Source organism: Cucurbita maxima, unplaced genomic scaffold (genome assembly GCF_002738345.1).
Source record: "Cucurbita maxima cultivar Rimu unplaced genomic scaffold, Cmax_1.0 Cma_Scf00011, whole genome shotgun sequence".
NCBI lineage: Eukaryota > Viridiplantae > Streptophyta > Magnoliopsida > Cucurbitales > Cucurbitaceae > Cucurbita > Cucurbita maxima.
This window is the reverse complement of record NW_019272027.1, coordinates 972,636-998,163: the sequence shown is the minus strand read 5'-3', so window position 1 is coordinate 998,163 and position 25,528 is coordinate 972,636. Positions and strand designations below refer to the sequence as shown.

General features: G+C 35.2%; 4 protein-coding genes across 4 annotated transcripts; 3 read left to right on the top strand and 1 right to left on the bottom strand.

The window, feature by feature from the left end:
• Nucleotides 1–7,818: 7,818 nt before the first annotated feature.
• Nucleotides 7,819–8,364, top strand: LOC111486199. Its single transcript, XM_023133238.1, has one exon. The coding sequence runs from the start codon at nt 7,868–7,870 to the stop codon at nt 8,279–8,281; it is 414 nt and encodes a 137-aa protein (XP_022989006.1). The 5' UTR covers nt 7,819–7,867; the 3' UTR covers nt 8,282–8,364.
• A 5,851-nt stretch (nt 8,365–14,215) lies between these two features.
• Nucleotides 14,216–14,821, top strand: LOC111486200. Its single transcript, XM_023133239.1, has one exon. It carries the CDS (start codon nt 14,301–14,303, stop codon nt 14,712–14,714), a length of 414 nt encoding a protein of 137 aa, XP_022989007.1. The 5' UTR covers nt 14,216–14,300; the 3' UTR covers nt 14,715–14,821.
• A 3,029-nt stretch (nt 14,822–17,850) lies between these two features.
• Nucleotides 17,851–18,495, top strand: LOC111486198. Its single transcript, XM_023133236.1, has one exon. The coding sequence runs from the start codon at nt 18,003–18,005 to the stop codon at nt 18,414–18,416; it is 414 nt and encodes a 137-aa protein (XP_022989004.1). The 5' UTR covers nt 17,851–18,002; the 3' UTR covers nt 18,417–18,495.
• Nucleotides 18,494–24,216, bottom strand: LOC111485983 (transcription initiation factor TFIID subunit 6-like). Its single transcript, XM_023132964.1, has 12 exons — nt 24,059–24,216; nt 23,783–23,869; nt 22,985–23,086; nt 22,795–22,903; nt 22,099–22,199; nt 21,877–22,014; nt 21,683–21,778; nt 21,233–21,357; nt 19,997–20,129; nt 19,384–19,509; nt 19,168–19,282; nt 18,494–18,962 (listed from the first exon to the last, which is right to left on the bottom strand). Exons 1-12 carry the CDS (start codon nt 24,182–24,184, stop codon nt 18,589–18,591), a joined length of 1,632 nt encoding a protein of 543 aa, XP_022988732.1. The 5' UTR covers nt 24,185–24,216; the 3' UTR covers nt 18,494–18,588.
• Between the last annotated feature and the right edge of the window lie 1,312 nt (nt 24,217–25,528).

The window sequence follows — 25,528 nt, the reverse complement described above, 5'->3', positions numbered from 1 at the left end:
TTTTTTTTTTTTTTTTTTTTTTTTTGTACCTATTCATTTAAATTTCTAAATTTTGTACTAAAAATAGCCTATTTAATTATAATATGTTCCATTCAATACAATTTAAAGATTCCTACCTAACCTTTCAAGTGCCCATCAAAACACAACAAGCGTATCTAACCAAGATTGCATTAGGAAGAGAGTTTTGTTTTATTTATTTATTTATTTATTTATTCATGAACATACCAAACATATTTTATAGATAATAATATTTCTAAAACAGAGCTCGATTACGAGAAATTTAAATTTCTACACGATTTAGACGTAGTAATTGAAATTATTTAAAGATTTAAGAACCTTTAAGTACGTCCCGAGTATTTTTTTACTCATTTATATTACTTTTATTTTAAAAATGATATCTGATCTTTTGTAGCTGATGTGAATGCAAATACGAGTAGTTGGATAACGAAGTTGTAGTTAGAATCTGAGTCATGTTTTGGAAAATCATATGTGGCTTAAATTTGCTCATAAAACAAGTCCTTATAGATTTTTTCTATACATGAAAATGATATCTTTCTAATATCTTTTGGCTAGGAAGATGATATCTTTCTAATATTTTGTTGGCCAAAAATTAATTTATACATCCAAATTTTAAAAGTGGCATAAATAAAAATCATAACTCATAATTTTATCAATTAAATATTGAACTTTTATAAATGTATTAATTTTTCATCTTTCCTAGTAGATATTATTATTATTTTTTGAACTTTTATCTTTCATCTCTCAATTACACATCCTTATAAGGTTTGAATTAACCAAAATTTTAATTTTAAAAAAATAGCACATGGATAATTCTTAAAATAAAAAACTAATAAATATATCAATATTCATCATTATTTGACCGATGTTTTCATTATTATTTGACCAGCACTTTCACGCTTGTCTGCTGACATGTCATGATATGTTGAATATTTTTTTTTAGTGGTTTTTCTTATTTATCCTATCATTAAGATTGCTCTCATTCGGATGTGGGTCTCGATTCATTCATGTACGACTCCTGTCTCAGGTATCACACGTTGCTTGTACGTGTATTTTCATTCGATTGCGGCTCTAGCTAAATTTCCCATACTCTAGGCCAAGTCTTACGGCTCAACCTTTCCTTTACTCCAGGCCAAGGTCCTTCAAATGCAATGTCACATATGATTACATAATCTTAGTTCTTAACAACATGGCTCACAGGCTTCTACATAGATCAAGTTTTTTGTCGAGATGATTTTCGATCCTTCGTTTGGTCAAAACTGGCTAAAACTACTCAACTAGAGCTTATTGAGTGATATTAGCACTTACTAAACCTTTTTGAAACATCATAACGTTTATCATGGCATGTTGATGTAATTTGGAGCTTATCAAAGCATTACAATGTCTATTAAGACATATCAACTCATACAGTTATTAACCAAGAACTTTCGAGTCTCATCGATACTTCTTGATGTCATCCCGAGCCTTGAAATATCATTGATCTTTGTTGCTCACTCGAGCACGCTTGTCAAGAACTAATCCTATGAGAATTTTTATCATTGAGACATCTCCATTATTTCTCCACCCAAAAATTATTGAGACATGAACCCTCCCATGTACATGTCGAGTCATTTCTACAAATCATGCGAGATAACAACAATATATACCAACCTTCGATTCAAGGGACGAGACACAATATTAGCACACTTGTGTCGCTGGACACTATGCTTTGAAACTCATTTTCAAAGGAAGACACTCAAACACTTATCTTACAACACTCACACACACCATGACACACACATGTACTATGAAGTATCCCATCTAGGCAATAGAGTCTAGAAGTTGTGGAGAACTAACACCTATGACCATGGACGTTTACTAAATATGTCATGGGACTATGTTAGTATGTATTGAGCTTATGTTATAAGTGAAGAAAGCGTCCTAAAGATTAATATAAAAACAATTTTATCAATTTAATCGAATGTGGGTCAATTGTTAAAAAATTTTGCACATATAAATTAACGTTTTTTAGATAGAAACTGACCGATGGTATAAAGAGTTACGAATTATATCGCTATACTCAACAACAATTATGGTGGGTTTGAGATGAACTTGAATGATTGGTTTCCTCATTCCATTGTGTTTTTATAGGCCAGGGTTGAGGGACACGTTATTTGAATCGCATACACTTTATAAATATCTTCGAGTCTTGAATGTTGACAACCGTAAAGGGGGGTGTGTCACAACAATTGCACAGTTTCATTCCACTTTGATGGTTCGAAACCAGTGAGAAAATACATTTTCTGACAGTTTTAGCTTGACTTTTCAGCATATCTAGCTTAGGTCTAATACACTCAAAGCCTTTTCTATCAGTTTTGACTCATGGGGAGGCGTTTAAGTTAGTATTACTACTTTTCAAGCTAAGTTTAGATTATTTTATGCAAATCAGGTGAGTCATTTTTTATGGTAGAATCTTAAGTTATATGATTGCGGGACTCTTTAAGTAGAATTAGATTTGGAGCGTAGTAATTTCGGCTTAAATTGCTTTACTATTGGCTTGGTTGAATAAATTGTATGAAGTATGAACGGTGCATGCTCTGTGGCCTCTCCATGTGTCGTACTTTGTGACTGTTTGACATGGATTATGTTATATGTAATGTCATGAGACGTTATTTACCTCTATATGTCATGTCATCCACACTATGTTAGCATGCTTGCTTGAGGTATAGGAAAAACGGTTAAGCCACATATGATTCATGAAAGTTATGTTAGGAAAGAAACGAAGCATGACATCATCATACGTATATACTATGATTTAAAGCTATGGGAACCTCAGCATTTTATAAGCCATGTGCATTGGAATACTTTTTCGTTATGATTAGTATGGACGTGTATACATTATGCACACTATGATATTATGCGTACTCCTTTTCATTCGGGCTTTTTCACCAGTGTGAATGTACACTGGCTGAAGGCGTACGTTTACCAGCCCGCCAAAAAATCTATGCACACGTGTGTGAATCGCGTGTTTAAAACGAACGAAAGAGATAAAAGTTTGATTCGAGTAAAAGTTACAAATAATTGAAGGTTGTGGAAATATGAGTCTTTTGTTGATCCTAATTGAGAGAAAAAAAATTATATATATTTGAATTTTCAACGAGAAAAGTAAGTCGCCAAACTTTCTCCAATTTTCCAATTACCTCATTAATAATATAATTTTGTTCTTTAGGAAACAACAAAATATTAATAGAATATTTAAATCATAATTGTTTTTTTTTTTTTTTTTTTTTGTAATTATTCATTTAAATTTCTAAATTTTGTACCAAAAATAGTCTATTTAATTATAATATTTTCCATTCAATACAATTTAAAGATTCCTACCTAACCTTTCAAGTGCCCATCAAAAGACGTGTATCTAACCAAGATTGCATTAGGAAGGGAGTTTTGTTTTATTTATTTATTTATTTATTTATTTATTTATTTATTCATGAACATACCAAACATATTTTATAGATAATAATATTTCTAAAACAGAGCTCGAGTACAAGAGATTTAAATTTCTACACGATTTAGACGTAGTAATTGAAATTGTTTAAAGATTTAAGAACCTTTAAGTAAGTCCCGAGTATTTTTATACTCATTCATATTACTTTTCTTTTTAAAATGATATCTGATCTTATATGATATCATGAAAATGATATCTTTCTAATACCTTTCAAGTGCCCATCAAAACACAACAAGTGTATCTAACCAAGATTGCATTAGGAAAAGAGTTTTGTTTTATTTATTTATTTATTTATTCATGAACCTACCAAACATATTTTATAGATAATAATATTTCTAAAACAGAGCTCGAGTACAAGAGATTTAAATTTCTACACGATTTAGACGTAGTAATTGAAATTGTTTAAAGATTTAAGAACCTTTAAGTAAGCTACGTCCCGAGTATTTTTATACTCATTCATTTACTTTTCTTTTTAAAATGATATCTGATCTTATATGATCAATGTGAATGCAAAAACGAATAGTTAGATAATAAAATTGTAAATAGAGTTGAGTCATGTTTTGAAAAGTCGTAAATGGCTAACGTTTTTTCATAATACAGACAGACCTCTATAGATTTTTTCTATACATGAAAATGATATATTTCTAATATTTTTTTGGTCAAAAATTAATTTATACATCTAAATTCTTTTTAAGATTGTATCAATAAAAATTCTAAATCTATAATTTTATCAATAAATTATGATCTTTTTTTTTTTGTTAGATTCGAATTGATACGTTAGTTTACAAATGTGCAAAGTTATAATTCTATCAATTAAATTTGTGTAAGCTTCTTAAAATACTTAAAACTTTATTTGTACTTTAGCGTGTTACGTATGGTCATAAGCCTCACAGTTTTAAAACGAGCCTACTAGGGAGAAGTTTTCACACTATAAGGAATGTTTCTTTTCTTTCTCCACTCAATGTGAATGTCCTCGCTGGCACACCGTTTGTATTTGGCTCAAATACCAATCGTAACAGCCAGAGGCCATCGTTAGTAGATATAATCCGCTTTAGCCTATTACATAATGTTATTCGTCTCATAATTTTAAAACGCATCTATCAGGAAGAGATTTTCACACTTTTATAAAAAAGGTTTAGTTCCCCCATCCACCAATATGAGATCTCACCATTTAAAAATCATCGTCTTTCATTAGTCTATTTTATTAGAATTGATTTATAACTATTTCCATTCCATACAACTTAAAGATTCCTACCTATCCTTTTTAAGTACCTATCAAATGAAAGAACAAAAACAAGAAATGTCTATCAAACTATTCATTATTTGTTTGGAAAAGTCGTAAAAATTGTATTTTTATTTTATTTTATTGTCCATAAAATATATTCAAACAGATAATAATACGAACTCGTGAAAATTTAAATTTCTATCTTGATGTTCTTTTTTTATTATTATTAATAAAAAAAAATCGATTTGTTCACCCGATTAAATTTTTTAATATCACGAACCCTTCATAATTTTTTTTTTCATATTGTAATGAGTTATTAATTTACGAATATTAGTTAAAATACAAATAATCAGTGGAATAATTTTTACTAGAAAGTTTGTCATTTGCTTTCTCTCCATCCCTGTTATCCCTGTTAGTAAATATTATTCCGCTTAAGCTTGCTCGAATAATTTAACCAGAAAGTTTGTCCTCTTTAGGTTTTCCCTTCAACCCACCGCTAATAGATATTGTTTTTTTTTTTCTCCTTTTGAGTTTCCCTTCAAGATTTTTAAAATGTGTCTACGTTGGTTTCTATACACTTACAAATAATGTTTTGGTTTTTCTTTATAACAAACGGTGCGATCCCTTTCATTTGTAAAGAAAAACTAAAGGGAAACTCATAATAACTTCAAAGTGTCAAATCTAGATTCTGAATCCCGATTTGAATCTTAAATATGGATCGTTCCACTTTTAATGAAAATGTTCGGTTCTATAGTTTTTTTTTAAAAAAGTTAAATTATAAAATTGAAAGTAAGTCTATTAACACAACTAAAGCTTGGGGCATGAAGAATAAAAAACTAATTAGCTCTTTGAAATTATAAAATTATGTTCGTTCATAAAACAAGTCGTTATAGATTTTTTCTATACATGAAAACCATATCTTTCTAATATCTTACATCTAAATTTTAAATGTTGTATCAATTAAAATCATAACTCATAATTTTATCAATTAAATATTGAACTTTTATAAACGTTTCAATTTTTCATCTTTGTTAGATTCGAATTGATACGGTGATTTACAAATGCAAAGTTATAATTCTATCAAATATTTCTTAGTTGTCTATCATGAAACCAATTTTAGCCCTCAATTGGATGTTCATTCATGGATCAATTGTCACACGTGTGTAAATTTTTTAAAATATTTAGAACTTTATTTGTTACTATTCGAGACCACTGTTATTAGATATGATTCGTTTTAGTCTATTATATATCGTTGTCAACCTCACAGTCAATGTGGGAATGTTTCGTTTCTCTCTCTAATCAATGTGGGATCTCACAATCTACTTCCCTTGAGGCCCAGCGTCTTCGCTGACACACCACTCGGTGCCTGAATTCGATACCAACTGTAACCGTCTGAAGCCACCGCTAGTAGATATTATCTGCTTTGTCATCAACTTCACAGTTTTAAAACACGTCTAAACCTTAATTTTATTGACACCATATATCTTTGATCAGATTTTCTGTAAAAACTTTTAATTAACCTCTAAACCTTGTACTAAAACTAGTTTATAGATTTCTACCTATCCTTTTAAGTGCCTATCAAACCTATCAAATGAAAGAACAAAGACAAAAAGTGTCTATCAAACTAGCATTATTTGTTTGGAAAAGTCAAAAAAATTGGAGAATTTTATTTTATTTAATCATTCACAAAATATCTTTAAACATATAATAATACGAACTCACACCTCTTTAGCAGTTATTGTCCTTTTTTGGCTAGTCCGAATAATTTTAACCAAAAGTTTAACCTCTTTGGACTTTCCCTTCGCGTTTCCCCTCAGTTCACCACTAGCCGATATTGTACTCTTTCGGCTTTAACTTTCAGACTTCTTCTCAAAAATTTTAAAATGATGAGAGATGTTTTTGTTCCCCTTTTCAATATTCATAATTTTCATCCGACTTTCTTGCTTATCTGCCGACCAACCCACCGACATGCGTGGACCGACATTGGGTCCCGAATGTTCCAAATGTTGCTGGTCGGTTCAAGCAGTTCTAAATCACATCACTTTATAGACCAAAGAAACCAACGGCGGAAAACTGGTTGACAGCTCTGAACAGCAATAGCTAGGGATTGAGAAAGTTTAACTATTTGGATGGCACGCCAATATCATCAACTTGATGGAAAATGGAACAAGTTTTGAGTATATCATTATGAGACCATTTAGGGGCCATTCATACCCATACAAATTGTATTCTTTCTTATGCTATCGAGATGGTTTATTTTGAAGATTTTGAGTTGGATGAGTTCATAACAAAAACAAAGAATGTGATCGTGATAATGATGAATAGTATAGAGTAATAAAATTGTTTTTTTATCGACGTGAGTTTAGATCAGTTGTAGTTATTACTTACTCTTTCGAATCGAAAATTCAAATTAGTTCAAATTAGTCTTTTCCAAAGAAACACTAGGGAGAGAATCTACCGTAACTGTGGTGTGGTTGCTTAGTTAAGAGTTTTTTATTTTTATTTTTTTAAGATATGTGGAATATGAGGATTTGAACTTTCAATTATCAGTATGTTTTTTTTTTCTATTTTAATAAGTTATTCACTTTGTCTAATGCCCAATAAAAAGAGAGATACATGAATGAAACGAGACCACATTCGAATAAAAGCAAACAGGATGATAAAATGATTAAAAAAAGCTTAAAAGAATTGAAAATGACTACATATACCAAAAAGGTGACAAATGCACTTTTATCTTCGATGGCTCAATTATAAAAACCTCATAGTGTCGAATCTAGATTTTAAATCGTGATCCAAAATTGAAGTGTGGGAGACATAGAAGAATAAAAAACCAATTATCTCTTTGGAGTTGTAATTAATAATTTATTACTAAAGTGGTGCAATTTGATTTGATGGGATTTCTTAAAGCTCTTCTCCCGAGTCCGACCAATTAATAATGCCATCTGTTGGTTGGAAGACAGTCAGAAACATGGAGACAAGAAACCAACGGCTCAAACCTTAAAGTACTCAAACAATCCTTAAACAACGCGCAAAATTTCTCTCTTTATATATCACAATGAACCTTTCACTTCTTCACAATCTCAGCCTTCTCCTCTTACTTTTGAACATTTTCCTTCCTATTTTTCCCACCACGATTCAAAATGAGCGTAGAAATTTTGGACGGATCCACCATTGTCAACTTTGTGGAAGATGACGAAGTTTTTGGTGCAATAGTTCGAGAGCGTTTCAGTCACCTTGATATCGATGGAGATGGGGTTCTTTCTTATGAAGAGATGTTAAGGGAGTTGCAAAGTCTTAGGGTGTTCGAAACGCACTTTGGAATCGATGTGAAACCTGACCCAGACGAACTCTCTTCTGTTTATGGCTCGTTATTTCTGCAATTTGATCGAGACCGCGATGGGAAAGTTGATGTTGGTGAGTTCATGGAAGAAACCAAGAAGATGATGGTGGCAATGGCGAATGGAATAGGGTTTTCGCCTGTTCAAATGGTGTTGGAAGAGAATAGTTTTTTGAAGAAAGCGGTGGAGAGAGAATCCACCAAAGTTGGTGCTTAATTCAAAGAACTCTTTGATTTTGTTATACATTGTATTGTTGAGTATTATGTAATTGTGTTTAATTTTGAATTTCTTTGAAAGGATACTTATATTTTTATCAAAACATTGTTGAGAAAAAAAAAAGAATTTTTGAATTAAAGAGTTGGAGTATATTTAATCAAAGTGATTTAAGTTTATAAGTTTTACTTTTAAGGTTATTAATTTAAATTTAGGATAATTATTTAGTAGTTATTGATATGAAAGTTTAGAAGACCAATACATAAAATTTGTTAGTAATTGCTTAGGAATTTGAGGAGTAAGTTTAGGAACTTGAGTAAGCTTAGGAGATCGATTGTGCAATCTCCACTATAACTATCGAGAGATGGATGGTATTTCCACAACAAAAAAAAAACTAAGAACTAACAAAGCATAAGTGCTTAAGGTTCCTCTATTAAAAAACTCTCTCTCCTCAAGTTGTTCTTGTTCACTTCTGATATATTTCCTGGGCAATTTCTAACATTTGGTATCAGAGCTAGGATGTCGCAAAAAATGTCATCACCCACACAAAGTTGTCTGGAGAAGATGTGACAATGATAAGGAGTGGAAGGAAGGGGAGTGTAACGCTTTAGTACCCGTTACTGACGAAGAGTAACTACGCAGCATGGTCGATAAAGATGCATGTTAACTTACAAGCACAGGGCGTGTGGGATGCTGTCGAGCATGGTGATGTTGAGGAGCGTAAGAACAGGATGGCTCTTGCCACCATCTACCAAGCAATCTCAGAGGACGTCCTTCTCATGTTGGCATAGAAGGACTCAGCAAAGGCAGCGTGAGAGACGCTGCAAACAATGCATGTGGGTGTGAAACGTGTCAAGGAAGCAAAGGTGTAGACCTTGAAGACCGAGTTTGAGGCTATTCGCATGAAGGACGGTGAGTCAATAGACGACTTTTTCATGAAGTTGATGACAATCGTCAGCGGCATCCGTTCATTAGACAACGTGGTGGAGGAGATCTCCGTTGTCAAGAAATTCCTTCGAGTTGTTCCCCTAAGATTCATGCAGATTGTTACCTCCATCAAGCAGTTTGGCGACCTCAAGAACATGTATATTGAGAAAGTCGTTGGTCGTCTTATGGTTCCTGAGGAGAGACTTCGTGGCTACGAAGACAAAGAGGAGGAGAAATACCTCTTACTCACAAATGAGGAGTGACTCGTAGGGACGAAAAAAAAAAGATGCAGATGACTCTTCTTTTTCAAGTTCGAGCAGACGTGGCAGCCATAACAAAGAAAAAAGAGGTCATGGATGTGGTCGCAAACGTGGTGGCAGAGGAGGTCATGAAAATATCTCACAAACCCATGAAAATGTCAACCCTCGGAAGGACAAGAGTATGATCAAATGTTACTCTTGTGGAAAATATGGCCATTATGCGGCAGATTGCCGCAGCAAAAAGCAAGATGAGGAGGCAAACCTCACACGAATGCAAGATCAAGAGGCCGCACTTATGTTGGCTGAGAAGATGCCCAAACTGTTGATGCTCAATGAAAAAAGGTTATGGCGAACCTTCTCACAAAAGGAGAAGATCAAGTGGAGACTAGCATGTGGTACCTAGACAACGGAGCAAGCAATCACAGGACCGGAGATCGAGCAAAGTTCAAGAAGTTTGATGAGAAGTTTACTAGAAACGTGAAGCTTTGCGACGGATCAATTGTACCGATGCAAGACAAAGGATCTATCTTGTTTCAGTGTAAGAACGACGATCAACGTCTATTGGCCAAAGTGTACTACATCTTGAGTTTAAAGAGAAATATTATTAGTCTGGGTCAAATGATAGAAGAAGGTAGCAGAGTGGAGATAATCGACCCGTTCCTCAAGATATACGACCGAAATGGAACCCTATTGATGAAGGTAAAACGGTCATGAAATCGCCTATATAAGATACTATTGAAAAACAATCAACATCTTCCAAAAGTATCTATTGGTGTTGGCAACAAGAAAGTGAGGAAGAAACCAACGGGTCAGGAGAAAAATGAATAGACAAAAATCCAAGAAGCAACTAGAGGATGCTTCAACACGCGTAGTGCAACCTACAAGTCGATGGTTTCATCAGACTTATCATCTCAACCAAGGAGGCCTAGAGGAAGACCACCACTGCATACAAAAAAAAATTTCAAACTTACCATCTCAACCAAAGAAACCTAGAGGTAGGCCTAAAAATAAGGTTGAATAACAGAGAAGTGCTTTATAAGAATTTTCTAAATGTAAGCTAGTGGAAGAAATTGTATGTTGCAAAATTATAATTTGTTTGGAAGGTTGACCAGGGACCCATCAAAGTTGAAACTAGAGAGCGGTATGCAGACATTCTCACCAATAGCCTAGCAAGGGTTAAATTTGCAGACATGCCGGAGTTGCTAGAAGTGAAAATTCTCGAGCAAAGTCAAGCTTAAGTTAAGTTTTAATGCTCAACCTTGTATCTACTCTAGGCCAACGTCCTTCAAATGCATCGTCACGTATGATTACATCATCTTGATTTTTAACAACATGGCTCACATGCTTCTACATGGATCTAGATTTTTTTTTAAGATGATTTTGGACCCTTCGTTGGGTCCAAACAGCCTGAAAATATTCAACTTGAGATTATTGGGTAATATTAGCACTTACTAAAACCTTTTGAAACATTATAACGTTTATCATGGCATGTTGATGCAATTTTGGAGCTTATCAAAGTATTACACTAACCAAGAACTTTCGAGTCCCACGATACTTCGTGATGTCATCCCGAGCCTTAGAATGTCATTGGTCTTTGTTTCTCACTTGAGCATGCTTATCGAGAACTACTCTATGAGAGATTTTATCATTGACAAGTCTCCATTATGACTCCACCCAAGTTTTATTGAGATATGAATCCTCCCATCTCCATGTCGAGTCATTTCTACGTATCATGCTAGATAACAACAACATATACCAACCTTCGATTCAAAGGACGAGACACAATATTAGCACACTCGTATCGTCTGACACTATCCTATAAAATTCATTTCCAAAGGAAGACACTCATCTTGCAACACTCGCACACACTGTGACAGACATGTACTACGGATTGAATTACGAATTATTCCCACACATCATCCCATAAAACACAAATCTCCAAACTTATAACCATATAAATAGGATTGAATACACACAACAAAGGTAAGATAGATAGTAATTAAAGCCCACGTAGTTGTGGGTTAGTTTATTTGGTTTCCATGATGTTTGATCTTAGTGTCCACTTCAGTTCTATGGAGGGCAGTCTTTGTGTATAAGGATCGCAAACCGGGGTTAGGCAAGAGTTGCAATCACCATAACAATAGCAATTTTGCATGTCGGGGTTTTGTGTGCCTGGGCTGCTGAAAACGGTGGGGTCTTCATGTATGGTCGCTGCTGCATCCAATAACAAATTTAACCTTTCACTCTCATTCACTTCAAATCTAAATTCAGGTCATCCATAATTTTAAGAATCATGTTTCGAGTCTCTGATGTAACCACCAAAAGTTTGAAATATATAAAGAAATAATTAAAATAAGAAAGGTTGTGTCACAACAATTATACACTTTGATCCCACTTTGATAATTCGGAACCAGTTGGAGAATACATCTTCTGATAGCTTTAGCTTGACTTTTCAGCTAATCTGGTTTAGTTCTAATACGTTCAAACCCTTTCTGTCGTTTTTGACTCGTCAAGAAGCAGCGGTTACATTTAAGTTAGTATGACTAATTTGATTATGTTATGCAAATCACGTGAGTCATTTTTCATAGCAGGGTTCTAAGTTATATGATTGTGGGACACCTTGGGTAGAATTAGATTTGGAGCGTAGTAATTTCGGCTTAAATGACTTTACTATTGGTTGGTTAAACAAATTGTATGAAGTATGAACCTCGCATGCTGTGACCCTTCCATGTGTCGTAATTTGTGATTGTTTGACATGTATCATGTTATATGTGATGTCATGAGACAATATTTATGTTGTACATCTAGTTGTGACTTCTATGTTGTATGATGCAGGATACCTCTATATGTTATGACATGCACATTGGCATGTTTACTTCGGTTTAGGAAAAATTGTTAAGCCACATACAAATTCATGAAAGTTATGTTAGGAAAGATACGAGGCATGACATACATCATACGCATATACCATGATTTAAAGTTATGGGAACCTCATGTATTTTGTAAGTTATGTGCATTGGGATACTTTCCCGATTGGTACGGACGTGTATACTATGATATTATGTACACCATGATATTATGCGTGCTCCTTTTCGTTTGGGTTTTTTGAAAATACACGGACTAGAAGTCATGTCTAATGGTATGTTTATGAGCTTGCCTAGAAATTGCGTGTTTGAAAAAAATAGAGATAAAATTTGATTCGAGTAAAAGTTATAAGTCGCCCAACTTTCTCCAATTTTCCAATTACCTCATTAATAATGTAATTTTGTTCTTTAGGAAACAACAAAATATTAATAGAATATTTAAATCATAATTGTTTTTTGTACCAATTCATTTAAATTTCTAAATTTTGTACTAAAAAAAGCCTATTTAATTATAATATTTTCCATTCAATACAATTTAAAGATTCCTACCTAACCTTTCAAGTGCCCATCAAAAGACAACAAGTGGATCTAACCAAGATTGCATTAGATTGCATTAGGAATGGAGGTTTATTTTATTTATTTATTTATTTATTCATGAACATACAAGCATATTTTACCAATAATAACATTTATAGAACATAGTTTGAGTATGAGAGATTTAAATTTCTCCACGATTTAGTCGTAGTAATTGAAATTGTTTAAAGATTTAAGAACTTATATAAATAAGCTAAGAGTATTTGTATACTCATTCATATTACTTTTCTTTTTAAAATGATATTTGATCTTATATAACTATGTAAATGCAAATACGAATATCGTATGTGGCTAAAGTTTTCTCATAAAACTGATTTCTATAGATTTTTTCTATACATGAAAATGATATCTTTCTTATACCTTTTGGTCAAAAATTAATTTATGCATTTAAATTTTTTTTTAAGGTTGTATCAATAAAAATTTTAAACTCATCCATCTGGTAGATTTGAAATAATTAAATCAAATCTAAATCAAATAACAAAATTTAACAGTGAAACAACAGGCTGGGAACCAGAGATAGCCATCTCAAAGCACAGCACGACCTACGGGCAAGACGGTTCCCTTATGAGGGAGTGGCTATCTATTGGAGCTTCAACCAACTACCACCAATCAATTCCTTTTTGGGGATAATTTTTATGCGGTCTCCTTATTGTTAAGACTCTTTTTGATTGAATAGTGAGAGATACATGAATGAATCGAGACCACAACCAAATAAGAGCGACTCGGATGATAGAATGAATTTAAAATGCTTAAAAGAATTGAAAATGACTACCTATGTTAACAAGATGCACCGTCATTTTCAGTGACTCAATCATAAGAACTTCATAGTGTCAAATCTAGATTCTAAATCGTGATCCAAATCTTAAACATGGGTCGTTCCACTTTGAATGAAAATATGCGATTTTATGAGGTTTTTTTTTTTTTTTCAAGTTAAATTATAAAATTGAAAATAGCTCTATTAACAAAACTAAAGCATGGGGCATGAAGAATAAAAAACTAATTAGGTCTTTGTAGTTGTAATGGACTATTAATACTTTATTACTAAAGTGGAGCAATTTGATTTGATGGGATTTCTTAAAACTCTTCTCCCGAGTCCGACCAACTAATAATGCCATTTGTTGGTTGGAAGACAGTCAGAAACATGGAGACAAGAAACCAACGGCTCAAACCCTTAAAGTACCCAAATAATCCTTAAACAACACGCAAAAGGGGAGAATCCACGCTATTCAGGACGAATCGTAGCATTTTCCCAATCCTAACGAAGTAGTTCCTCCGGAATCAAATTTCTCTCTATATATATCACAATGAACATTTCACTTCTTCCCAATCTCGGCCTTCTCCTCTTTTCTTTTGAATATTTTCCCATCACGATTCAAAATGAGCGTAGAAATTTTGGATGGTGCCACCATTGTCAACTTTGTGGAAGATGACGAAGTTTTTGGTGCAATAGTTCGAGAGCGTTTTAGTCACCTTGATATCGATGAAGATGGTGTTCTTTCTTATGAAGAAATGTTAAGGGAGTTACAAAGTCTTAGGGTGTTTGAAACGCACTTTGGAATTGATGTGAAACCTGATCCGGACGAACTCTCTTCTGTTTATGGCTCGTTATTTCTGCAATTTGATCGAGACCGCGATGGGAAAGTTGATGTTGGTGAGTTCATGGAAGAAACCAAGAAGATGATGGTGGCAATGGCGAATGGAATAGGGCTTTCGCCGGTTCAAATGGTGTTGGAAGAGAATAGTCTTTTGAAGAAAGCGGTGGAGAGAGAATCCACCAAAGTTGGTGCTTAATTCAAAGTACTCTTTGATGATTTTGTTATACTTTGTATTGTTGTGTATTATGTAATTGTGTTTAACTTTGAATTTGATTCAACTTTTGAATTAAAGAGTTTACTTAATTGGTGAAGTATATTTAATGAAAGTGATTTGACAGACTCTACTTCCTTTACCGTATAATCACGTTCAGTATGATTTGTCCCCGCTCACATGTTTTCTAAGAAAATTTTCAAAAAAATCACCCAACATAAGATTGTTCGAAGCAAAACACGCTTAATTTTAAAGTTCCTATGATTGAGCCACAAAAAAAAAAAAAAAAAAGTACAAGTGGTTGGTATAAGTAGTAACTTTTTCAATTCTTTTAATTTTTCTTAGTTATCCTATCATCACGATCACTCTCATTTGGATGTGATATCGGCTCATTCATGTATCCCTCCTTTACTCGGGTATCACACGTTACGTATACGAATATTTTCATTCGAATGCGGCTCTAGTCAACTTGACTTTACTCTATGTCAAGTCTTAAGGTTCAACCTTGCCTCTACTCCAAGCCAAGGTCCTTCAAATGCAGCATCACATATGATTACATAATCTTGGTTCTTAACAACATGGCTCACATGCTTCTACATGGATCTAGATTTTTCTCGAGATGAGTCGGACCCTTTATTGGGTCAAAACAGCCTGAAAATACCCAACTAGAGCTTATTGGGTGATATTTGCACTTACTAAAACCTTTGGAAACGGTATAACGTTTATCATGGCATATTGATGCAATCTAGAGCTTATCAAAGCATTACAATGCCTATTGAAACATATCAACTCTGTATAGTACTAACCAAGAACTTTCGAATCCCATCAATGATGTCATTCCAAGCCTTGGAATGTCATTGGTCTTTGTTGCTTGCTCAAACACGCTTATCGAAAACCAATCTATGAGAATTTTTATCATTAAGTCATCTCAATTATCCCACCACTCAAGTATTATTGAGACATGACCTCTTATGTCCATATCGAGTCATTTTTACATACTTGGCTAGATAACAACAATATATATCAACCTTCGATTCTAGGGACAGGGCATAGTATTAGCACATGCATGCCGCCCAACAATATCCTAAGAAACCTATTTCTAATGGAAGACCTCAAAACACTCGTCTTGCAAAACGCTCACTATGACACACGTATGTGTTATGAGGTAGCTCAAATAGGCCATAGAGCTTAGGAGTTGCGGAGAGCAAACACCCGACCTCCAAACCAATGACCACGGATGTTTACTAAATATGTCAGATATCTATGTTAGATATTTGATTGAAAGTTAGCTAAAATAGATGGAAAGAATATAGATCAAAAATATATTTTTAAAATGGTAATTCTTTTAATTTCTATTTACCACCTTTAATATTAAAAAAAAAAATTAAAGATAGAACATGGAGAATTTTAAAATAATAATAATAATGAATGCAGGTTGACTATCAAATGTTTCATTATTAGCCATTAGATTTGAAGGGATTTCTTAAACCTCTATTCCTAATGCGACCAACCTCCGCAATTGCCTCCACAAAGATTTTGACTTCTTCTTCTTCTTATAATCCATGGAACACAGTCAAAAACATTTAGAAATAAAACCATCAAACATCCTTAAACTAAACAACGCACCAAAAGCTCTGTGGAAGATGAAGAAGCCTTTAGCGCGACGATTCAAGAGCGTTTTAGTCACCTTGACGTCGACAGAGACGGCGTTCTTTCGTATGGAGAGATGCTTAGGGAGCTGCAGGGTGTTAGGATGTTTGAGACCCATTTTGGAATTGATGTGAAACTTGACCCAAATCAGCTTTCTTCTGTGTATGGCTGAACAAAATAGCTTCTTGAAGAAAGCTGTAGAGAGAGAAGCCATGAAAGTGGCTGCTAATTGAGCTTCTTTTTTGTTTGTATAAATGATTTCTTCTTTGTTGGTTTACTTGGGCAAGAGAAAAATAATAAATTCGACAAATTTATCGGTTTGTATCGATTTTTATCATAAACTTTTAATTTCATTGATTTACTCTAAGGTTTGTGTGAGATCTCATATCGGTTGGGGAGGAGAACAAAACATTCTTTATAAGAGTGTGGAAACCTCCTCCTAACAAATGTGTTTTAAAAACGTTGAAGAGAAACTTGAAAGGAAAAGCCCAAAAAAAAACAATATCTGCTAGCGGTGGGCTAAGGTCGTTACAAATGGTATCAGAGCCAAACAACGGGCGATGTACCAGCGAGGAGGTTGTTCCCTGAGGGGGTAGACACGAGGCAGGCGATGTGGCAGTAAGGACGCTGGGCTTCAAAGGGGGTGAATTTGGTGGGGGTCCCACATCGATTGGAGAAAGAAACGAATGTCAGTGAGGAAGCTCTTCTCTAAAGGGGGTAGACACGAGGTAGACTGTGTGCCAGTAAGAACGTTGGGCCCAAAGGGGTTGGATTTGGTGAGGGTCCCATATCGATTGGAGAAAGGAACGAGTGCCAGTAAGGACGCTGGGCCCTGAAGGGGGGGTAGATTGTAAGATTCTACATCGGTTTGAGAGAAGAACGAAACACCCTTTATAAGAGTGTGGAAATCTCTACCTAGCAGACGCGTTTTAAGAACCTTGAGGGTAAGTCCAAAGAGGATAATATTTGCTAGCGATAGTGGACTTGAGAGTACTGAAGTTGATGTATTTGCTAAACTTCGGGTGAGAAAAAAAAAGAATTGTTCAAATTCATATTAAAGGATGATACATTTAATAATAACATGAACAGTGAGATACACAAATTACTAAGTACATTGATAGACGTTTAAGTCTCGACGAAGAATCATGAATATTGATATTGTTTGATATATTTTTCTATTTGTATAGAACAAAGTAAAGTTAGTTAAACATACAAGTTTTTTCGTTTTTTCAAAATGGTGTGAATAAGAGAATAATTTTCTTTCTCCGACTCTTGAGCTATGCCGTGAGCATCTTCCAATACCCTCTAAATAATTTATTCAATTTTAAAATAGCTTGGATGAAATTTTTAAAACATGTTTAAGCATTGATGCCTAAAAAATTTAGGATTCACATTGATGGAATATGATTCACTTTCAAAAGGTGAAGTGTTGGTAAAATGGAATAATTCCTTCTTTGTTTGGGCTTTTTTTGGTCAAAAAAAGCTGAAAAAAAAACAAATGGCCACAGCGATGAAGGTTCCAGAGAGATTATTTATATGATAACCTGACCCAATTCAAGCTCATTCCCCATTACCTTCCTATCTCCTCTGTTCTTCAGCTAAAGATCAGAACCAGCAGCTAAAATGAGTGTGGAGATATTGGACAGTGCCACCATTGTCAACTTTGTCGAAGATGAGGCAGCCTTTGGTGCCTTCATAGGAGACCGGTTTGCTCACCTCGACACGAATCATGACGGTCTCCTTTCCTATAGTGAGATGTTGAAGGAATTGCAGAGCCTCAGGGTCATCGAGGCCGATTTTGGAATCGACGTGAAGCCTGATCCAGATGAGCTTTCTTCTGTCTATAGTTCTATGTTTTTGCAGTTTGATCGTAACTCGAGTGGAACGGTTGATCTGGATGAGTTTAAGGCTGAGAACAAAAGGATGATGCTAGCTATGGCTAATGGGATTGGAGCTTTACCTGTTCAAATGGTGCTAGAAGAGGGCAGCTTCTTGATGAAGGCTGTTGAGAGAGAAGTTGCTATAATGACAACTTGAGCATTCTGATTGCTCTTATGCAAAGAACTGTATTAGTTCTTTTCAGCAAATGAGTGTCAATGCATAAAAATTTCCTCTAGATTCCAAAAAACGTATATATATAGCCGTTAGCTTACACGTAATTCTACCGCAACACGAACTGTATTTTCTACTTGCAAATAGATGATAGTTACTACAAGAACAGGGACAATTCAGGAGATGGAATGAAGCAGAACATACTTTCACCAAACAAATCTAACATAGACGTTAACAACTTTCCAGAATTAAGATCCTCTTTCCAGACTTGAGATAGGACAGCTGACCTTTTAAGAATTTGATCGTCACGCTTGCCCTTACTACTAGTGCTGCCTGAAATCATTTCGTCTTGCGTCGGTCGAGAAGATGTAGGCGAAATCAGATTGGAATTGCCAGAGGCAGCTGGAATAACTGTTCCTTCCATGTATGATGCCGATGAATTAGTTGGCGTGACACCCATCGGGCCATCGATTACCATCTTCTTGAGGGGAGGCTGCCCTTCTAACTGGTCTGCATTCGACTTGCGCTTGTCTAACATTACATGCGTAAAAAATAGATGAATTTTAGCACGTGAACTTCATCGAGAACTAAAAGACTCCAAAACTTAGGATGTATCAAATATTTACATTAAGTCATTCTGGGAAGAAAAATTTCCAGCTTAGAGAAAAGAAGACTGAAGTTGATGGTTTTTTTGTATCTCAGTAGTTCAATTCAAAGAAAGTTGCAAAGAACGTACTTGAGAATGTAGTGGTGATAACTTTTGCATTCGTCCGAAGGACAGAACCCGCAAGCGTACTAGGCAGAGGAGGAAAAATCTTGACACGATCGTATATGTATTGACCGACCGCTCGCTGAAAAATGTATTATGTCATTATAAGATTACATCAGTTTCTACAGAACATTCTGGTAAGAAACTGAGAAAGTTGCATGAAATCCAAACAAAATAACTCACTAGCAAGGCTCCATAAACACGCCAAACTTCATGCCGTTTCATCTCATTCTTTTGACTAGCAAGAAGCATCTCAGGTTCCAAAAATCTCAGATATGGCTCAAGATTTGGTAGTACAAGGAGGTGAACCTATATAGAATATCACTATTATAAACTGATATCTATGCATGAATTACTGAAATATACCAATCATAAATAACTAAGAAGTCAAAAGACCATTGCAGTTTTCTACTTCTAATGAAATTACAAATGAGAGATATGCAAATAATCAGCTGGGAACGAGGAGAAAAAGAATATCACAAGGGACATCGTTAAAGGAATACCCTCTCTAAATCAAGGATGAAATTCATGAATGTGCAAATTCAAATCAGATGAAATCAACATGTCGTTCCGACGCATTGTTTAAAATTCAACATGACATGGTATGTTTTAAATCTCGAATAGCATACAGAGGCAAATATTTCCCTAAATCTCTTCCCTTCTCCCATGGTATGGCTTTGCATACTTTCGAGACAAACACGTTAGTTTTCTTTCCATTAAGTCATTTTCTTTTTTGCATCCTTCTCCAACCTTCAACCCCATAGTCTAATTAATGAAGCGTGTGAGAAGAGCATACCACATTCATCCCCAAGGCTGCTAAGCCTTGAACTGCACCATAATGTTGAGTCAGAGACCGTTTTGGGTCTAAAAATGCATTGAGAAGAGTTTTTGTGAGCTTTGTCTGCAGAGTGTTGTAAACATGACCGAACCTGCAACATTGGAACTGCAATCATACAGCAAAAGCAAGACGCCTTGAAAGGAAAATGGCAGACGACAAAGAATTGTACCATGGTCTAAACATTTGTTTTAGCCTAATAGGTTGTTTTTTATTCAGAACATGCTTCCATTGAGAATAAAATGAAAGAACACAGAAGGGCATAAAGAAAACAGCCCAACAAATGGTAACGACCACATCCAATACTAACTATTCAGAAAAGGGGTCCAATCTGAAAAAAACACGGCCTAAAGGATAATTTCAAAGAGTCTCCATAATAGATGCTCAAAGAGATGCATTAAATCTAACAAGAAATTGATCTCTCAAACTCCTCTCTAACCACATCCCTAAACAATGGCAAGTATATGTATAACAGCCCAAACCCACCACTAGAAGATATTATCCTCTTTAGGCTTTTCCTTATGGGCTTCCCCTCAAAGTTTTAAAACGCGTCTGCTAGAGGGAGGTTTCCACACTCTTATAAGGAATGCTTCGTTCCTCTCTCCAACCAACATGGGATCTCACAATCCACCCCCCTTGGGGGCGCAACGTCCTCGCTGGCACACCGCCCGGTATCTGGCTCTAATATAATTTGTAACAGCCCAATCTCACAGCTAGCAGATATTCTTCTTTTTGGGGCTTTCCCTACTAGGCTTCCCTCAAGATTTTAAAATGCGTCTACTAGGGAGAGGTTTTCACACTCTTATAAGGAATGTTTCGTTCCCCTCTCCAACCAATGTGGGATCTTATAATATGTCCCTCCATCATGGCCAAGCAGGTTTAATGAAAACATAATATTAAAGTAACCTATTGTCTCCATAGCGATGTAAAGTAAAATTTATAAATACCAAATCCAGTTTGATATGCTTTCTACATACGCCTGAACTATTTAATTCAAAAAGGAGGTTGAAATGAAGAAATGCAAATACTACAAGTGATTGATAAAAAGCAAACGAATAGAATATATAATCAAATCATGTTGATAGGCCATACAATACATGCACTTCCAAAACCATACAAAAAGGCAAGCCCTAATTGTGTATGGCCATACTCAAAATTGATAAGCATTTGATATGTAGATCTGGCAAAATCAATCACCTTTTACAGATTAGAGCAACCACTTTTGCTGTGAAGTCTCTAAGTTCCCAGTGGTTGTCTGAAAGCCTATTCCCTAACCTTTTTGCGACGAGGCAGGTCACAACAGATGGCATCATTTGGTGTAGCTGACAAGAAAAGACACCTGCCTCAGAGACAGATTAACACCTTCCACAGACAGCACCAAGCAAAACCATAAATATTATCCTTATAGTTGCCTCAAAACATGGCTGACTCACAATGTAAGAATAGAATGCAAACTAAATATCCTTTGAACAAGTTGAAGAATTATGAGAATCATGGAAGATAAAGCAGGCCAGGATGATGATAGTGACCTGGCTGCTATAGAACATCTACGAGTTGTCAACATACCGCTAACTTAGACATTCGTGAGCCTCAACTCAACCTTTAGATAAAAAAGATGACTTAACAGATACATTGAATTCAACTCACATAAGGTTCGATGTGGATGTGAGGATTCTGAAGAAGACTCCAAACAACACGCATTAAAGCAAAAAGAAGGGAATAATCACCCAGTCCACGTGCAACCTGATATCGTTGGAGAATCAAGAACAAAAAAATCTAAATAAAAATTCATAAGAACTTCTAATGGAATCTGCAGATCTTGTATGCTCAAACATTCATACCTCATCAGCTATAAAGCATGTAAAATAAGGAACCAATGGGTGAAGTCCTGAGTCCGTAGATAAACTCACTAATGCCTTCTTAAAAAGAACTGAATTAGACCTACTAACAACAAGCTCCGTGATTTTGTCAAAATATAGCTGCAAACAACGTAATGAAAACATGTAAGTTAGCAACCGATTGAACTTTAACAGAACAATATAAGCAAATAACAAATCAATTACCTGAAGCTCCTTGGACAGTATATGCTTAACTGGTAATTTAATGTCAACAGGAAGCCCCTCCTTTTGTTCATTAATTTTGACATCAGAAGGTGGTAAAATTACTGTAGATAGGAAGGACAATATACAGGTTATTAAATAACTTGGACTACTTGTTGAGAATTGTCGGGAGGGAGTCCCACATTGCCTAATTTAAGGAATGATCATGGGTTTATAAATGAGGCCTTTTGGGGAAGCCCAAAGCAAAACTATCAGAACAATATCATATCATTGTGGAGAGAGTCGTGGTTCCTAACACTACTGCAACTAGGGAATAGGGAAAAAGGGAAAGGGAAAAAGGGAAAGAGTAAATGAAAGAATAAAGAATAAAAGTACATCCAATTCTATCTTCCTATTGGAAATATTAAAATAAATTTAACCATACAACCCTTCGATCATAAGCAAACTCCTCCATAACCAACAATGGAAAAAGACTTTGTTTTGTTAACTGTAGTCGATTTTCATTTGGGCCCTTGAACTCTTGCTGAAAATATATTTTTTTTTCAAAACCAACGAACACAAAAATATCTTCTACATGCTACCATGTAAATGGCTGCTATCGAAATTTCAGTTGTTTAAATTTTGGGTATCCAAATAAAACTATCTGCCAGACTTGGGAGTACCAACAACAATCACATTTTAGTCAGATTTTATACAAACCTTCTACAGGAGCATTTTCTGGTATTGCAGGCTGTACACCTTCAATCGCTAGCCAGTGGCAAAAAACTGCAGTATCAAGAGGAGCTTTTGGCAATGGGGCATCAATGACCTATGAGTAGAACACACGTTCACATTCATTTAAAGACGTTGACCAGAATGGACCAGCTAGAATGGTGAAAAAATTACTTACATCTTTAAATTCCAGGTCCTTGTCCTCAAGGTAAAACAGATCCCTATGTCCAATAGCTCTTTTAAATCTCAAGGGGCCTCCAGATGCAAAGCCATACATTGGCTGCCACATCAACATCAAAAAGGAAGAGTGAATAATGTTCCTTTTATTACAAATTGAAAAAAGGAAAAAAGGTACGTTAAAGGAGATTTTTTTTTAATCGCCCTTCTATTACGCTAGAATGAAAAGATTCCACACGAGCTCCCATTTTGGGGCGTGGTGACAGGATCAACAGGGGATTGGCTCCGAGTGTAGGTATAGTCAAATCTGCAGGCGTCGCGTAAATACATAGGTCCAATCTCTTTTGGATGAATGGAGTGATTAACAAGGGGTTAGGCAGGTAGTCTGGGTCCTCTGATTTCTAGTGATGTGTTGTGCGGCTCCCGCGAAGCGAATGAAAGGAAGCTGGCAAAGAAAGCTCGAGGGTAGCGGCTTATGTAGTGGTCGGCTAGCAGAAAACTCACTAAACTTCGCTTCCCTCTCCCCTTCCCTTATTCAATTAAGTGGAAGGTCTTCCATCATCAATTCTTGGATATTTCAAGTGATCCAATCATTTTGATTGCCAATGTCAATACGATGCAGTAGGTATCAAAGATACAGGAAGTGGTAAGAAAAATTCAGATGGTCCCAATTTAAATCCTTTTACAATACGAAACTTATGGATTCCTTAAACGGTGCATCTTTCATCAGAATGGCAACTACAGTCTATTAAATCACCCTAAATCAAAATCATCAAAATTTAAAACTCATTGTATTTACCTCCACATTTCTCAGGTTTAGTGCACCATCAACATCATCGGCTGTCAACGTAGTTCTCTTGGAGTGACGCATACATTTGATGGCCTCCTAAAATTCGAGTAAGAGAAAGATTTAGCTCATCCATCATTTCATATTCTACAAGTCACATTATGTTTACAGAGTTTTAGGTATCATAATCTAGAACCACCAGAACAAAGATGTGTGACCTCTCATTCAGTTTAGCTGCACATTATCTAGCATGAATGCCAACATCCATTCCGTAAACAAGAAAATTACCTGCATGATCTCCCGCAAACGATACTCCACATCAGGAGCAACTGCCAATGCGACATCTGGGGACAAGTTATTGATCCCAATACATTGCGCAATGACCTCAACATTTTCTTTAGGAACAATACTCATTTTCTTGCTTCAAAATCTCATGTACATACGTCCTACAATATAAAACGCCAATTAACCAAAACCTCCGTGAAAATGGACAAGATTCATAGAGAAGAAGGGGGGAAAGACCCTCTCAAGCTTAGGCCTAAGCTTGACCAAAAAAGCTCCTAGTGGGCAAATTTGCAAAGACCCAACAAAATACTAATTGTAAAAATGAAGAAATTCCCCACACTTCCCCTAAAATTCCACTTCCGACAAACAAAACTACGCTATTGAAATTGAATCGACAATCAACAAGAAGCAAAATTTCAAAGAGCGAAGAGCTTACGATAACGATGATGAGTGGGGAGTAAGCGGAGGAGCAGGAAGTTTGAAGCTTTAGCAATTTATAAGAGGAAAATCCCGCAGAATGGATCCAGTAGAAACGGCAGGTACATAATGTAGAACTAAGCGAACCCGGATGAAACGGGTAACCCGCTTTTCGGATCCGAACATGTCTTCATTCGGATCTCCAAGCAAACACGCTTTTGAAAATTAGACCATATTAAGAGGGCTAAATTTAAAATTTTAAACTATACGGACTAAATTTCAAAAACAATTGTTACACCTAAAGAATTAGTACAAAATTTAAAAAAAAAAAAAAATCACCAAATAATAAAAACTAAATTTTAAATTTTTATTTTTATATCTAACCAGACGTAAAGACGCTTAAGATGATTTCACGATATGATAAGAATTAAATATAAAATTTTAATTTAATCCGAAAAGAAAAAATAAAAAAATAAAAAATATTTTTTTTCTTTGGTTGCCTTTATTTCATTTGAGATTTAGCCCATGCCCTGCTCTAGAAACACTCTGCCCCTGCCCCCATTTTGCAGCATCTGAGTTGTGGCAATTACTTGCAGGTCTCTCTCCCTCTCTCTCTCTCTCTCTCTCTCTCTCTCTCTCTCTCTCTCTCTCGCTCTCTCTCTGGGCATGACTTTCAGTAGAGTTAAGACTAAAAGAAGGCTGTTTTCCGAGGATTTCTGTTCTGGGTTTTGCTGTTTTTACTGAATTGAAATGGGAATTAAAGGAGGATTGGTTAGGAATGTGTTCTTTAGGAATCGCTCGTTCAGGAACCATGAGAACAATGTAAGATGGGATTTTGGTTTTTTTCGATTTTGTCCTGAATTGTTTTTTTTTTTTGTTATTGTCGGCAACCTGTTTGTTGAAATGCCAAGCTGAACTTTCTTCTCCTTTTTAGTTGTTCTTTTACTGGCTTTAGTTTTCAATTTCATTTGTACCCCAATTGTTTGATTCAAATGTAAAGATGCATATTGAAATTGAAACCATCTACCAATCATCTTTGATATTATTTATGTTAGG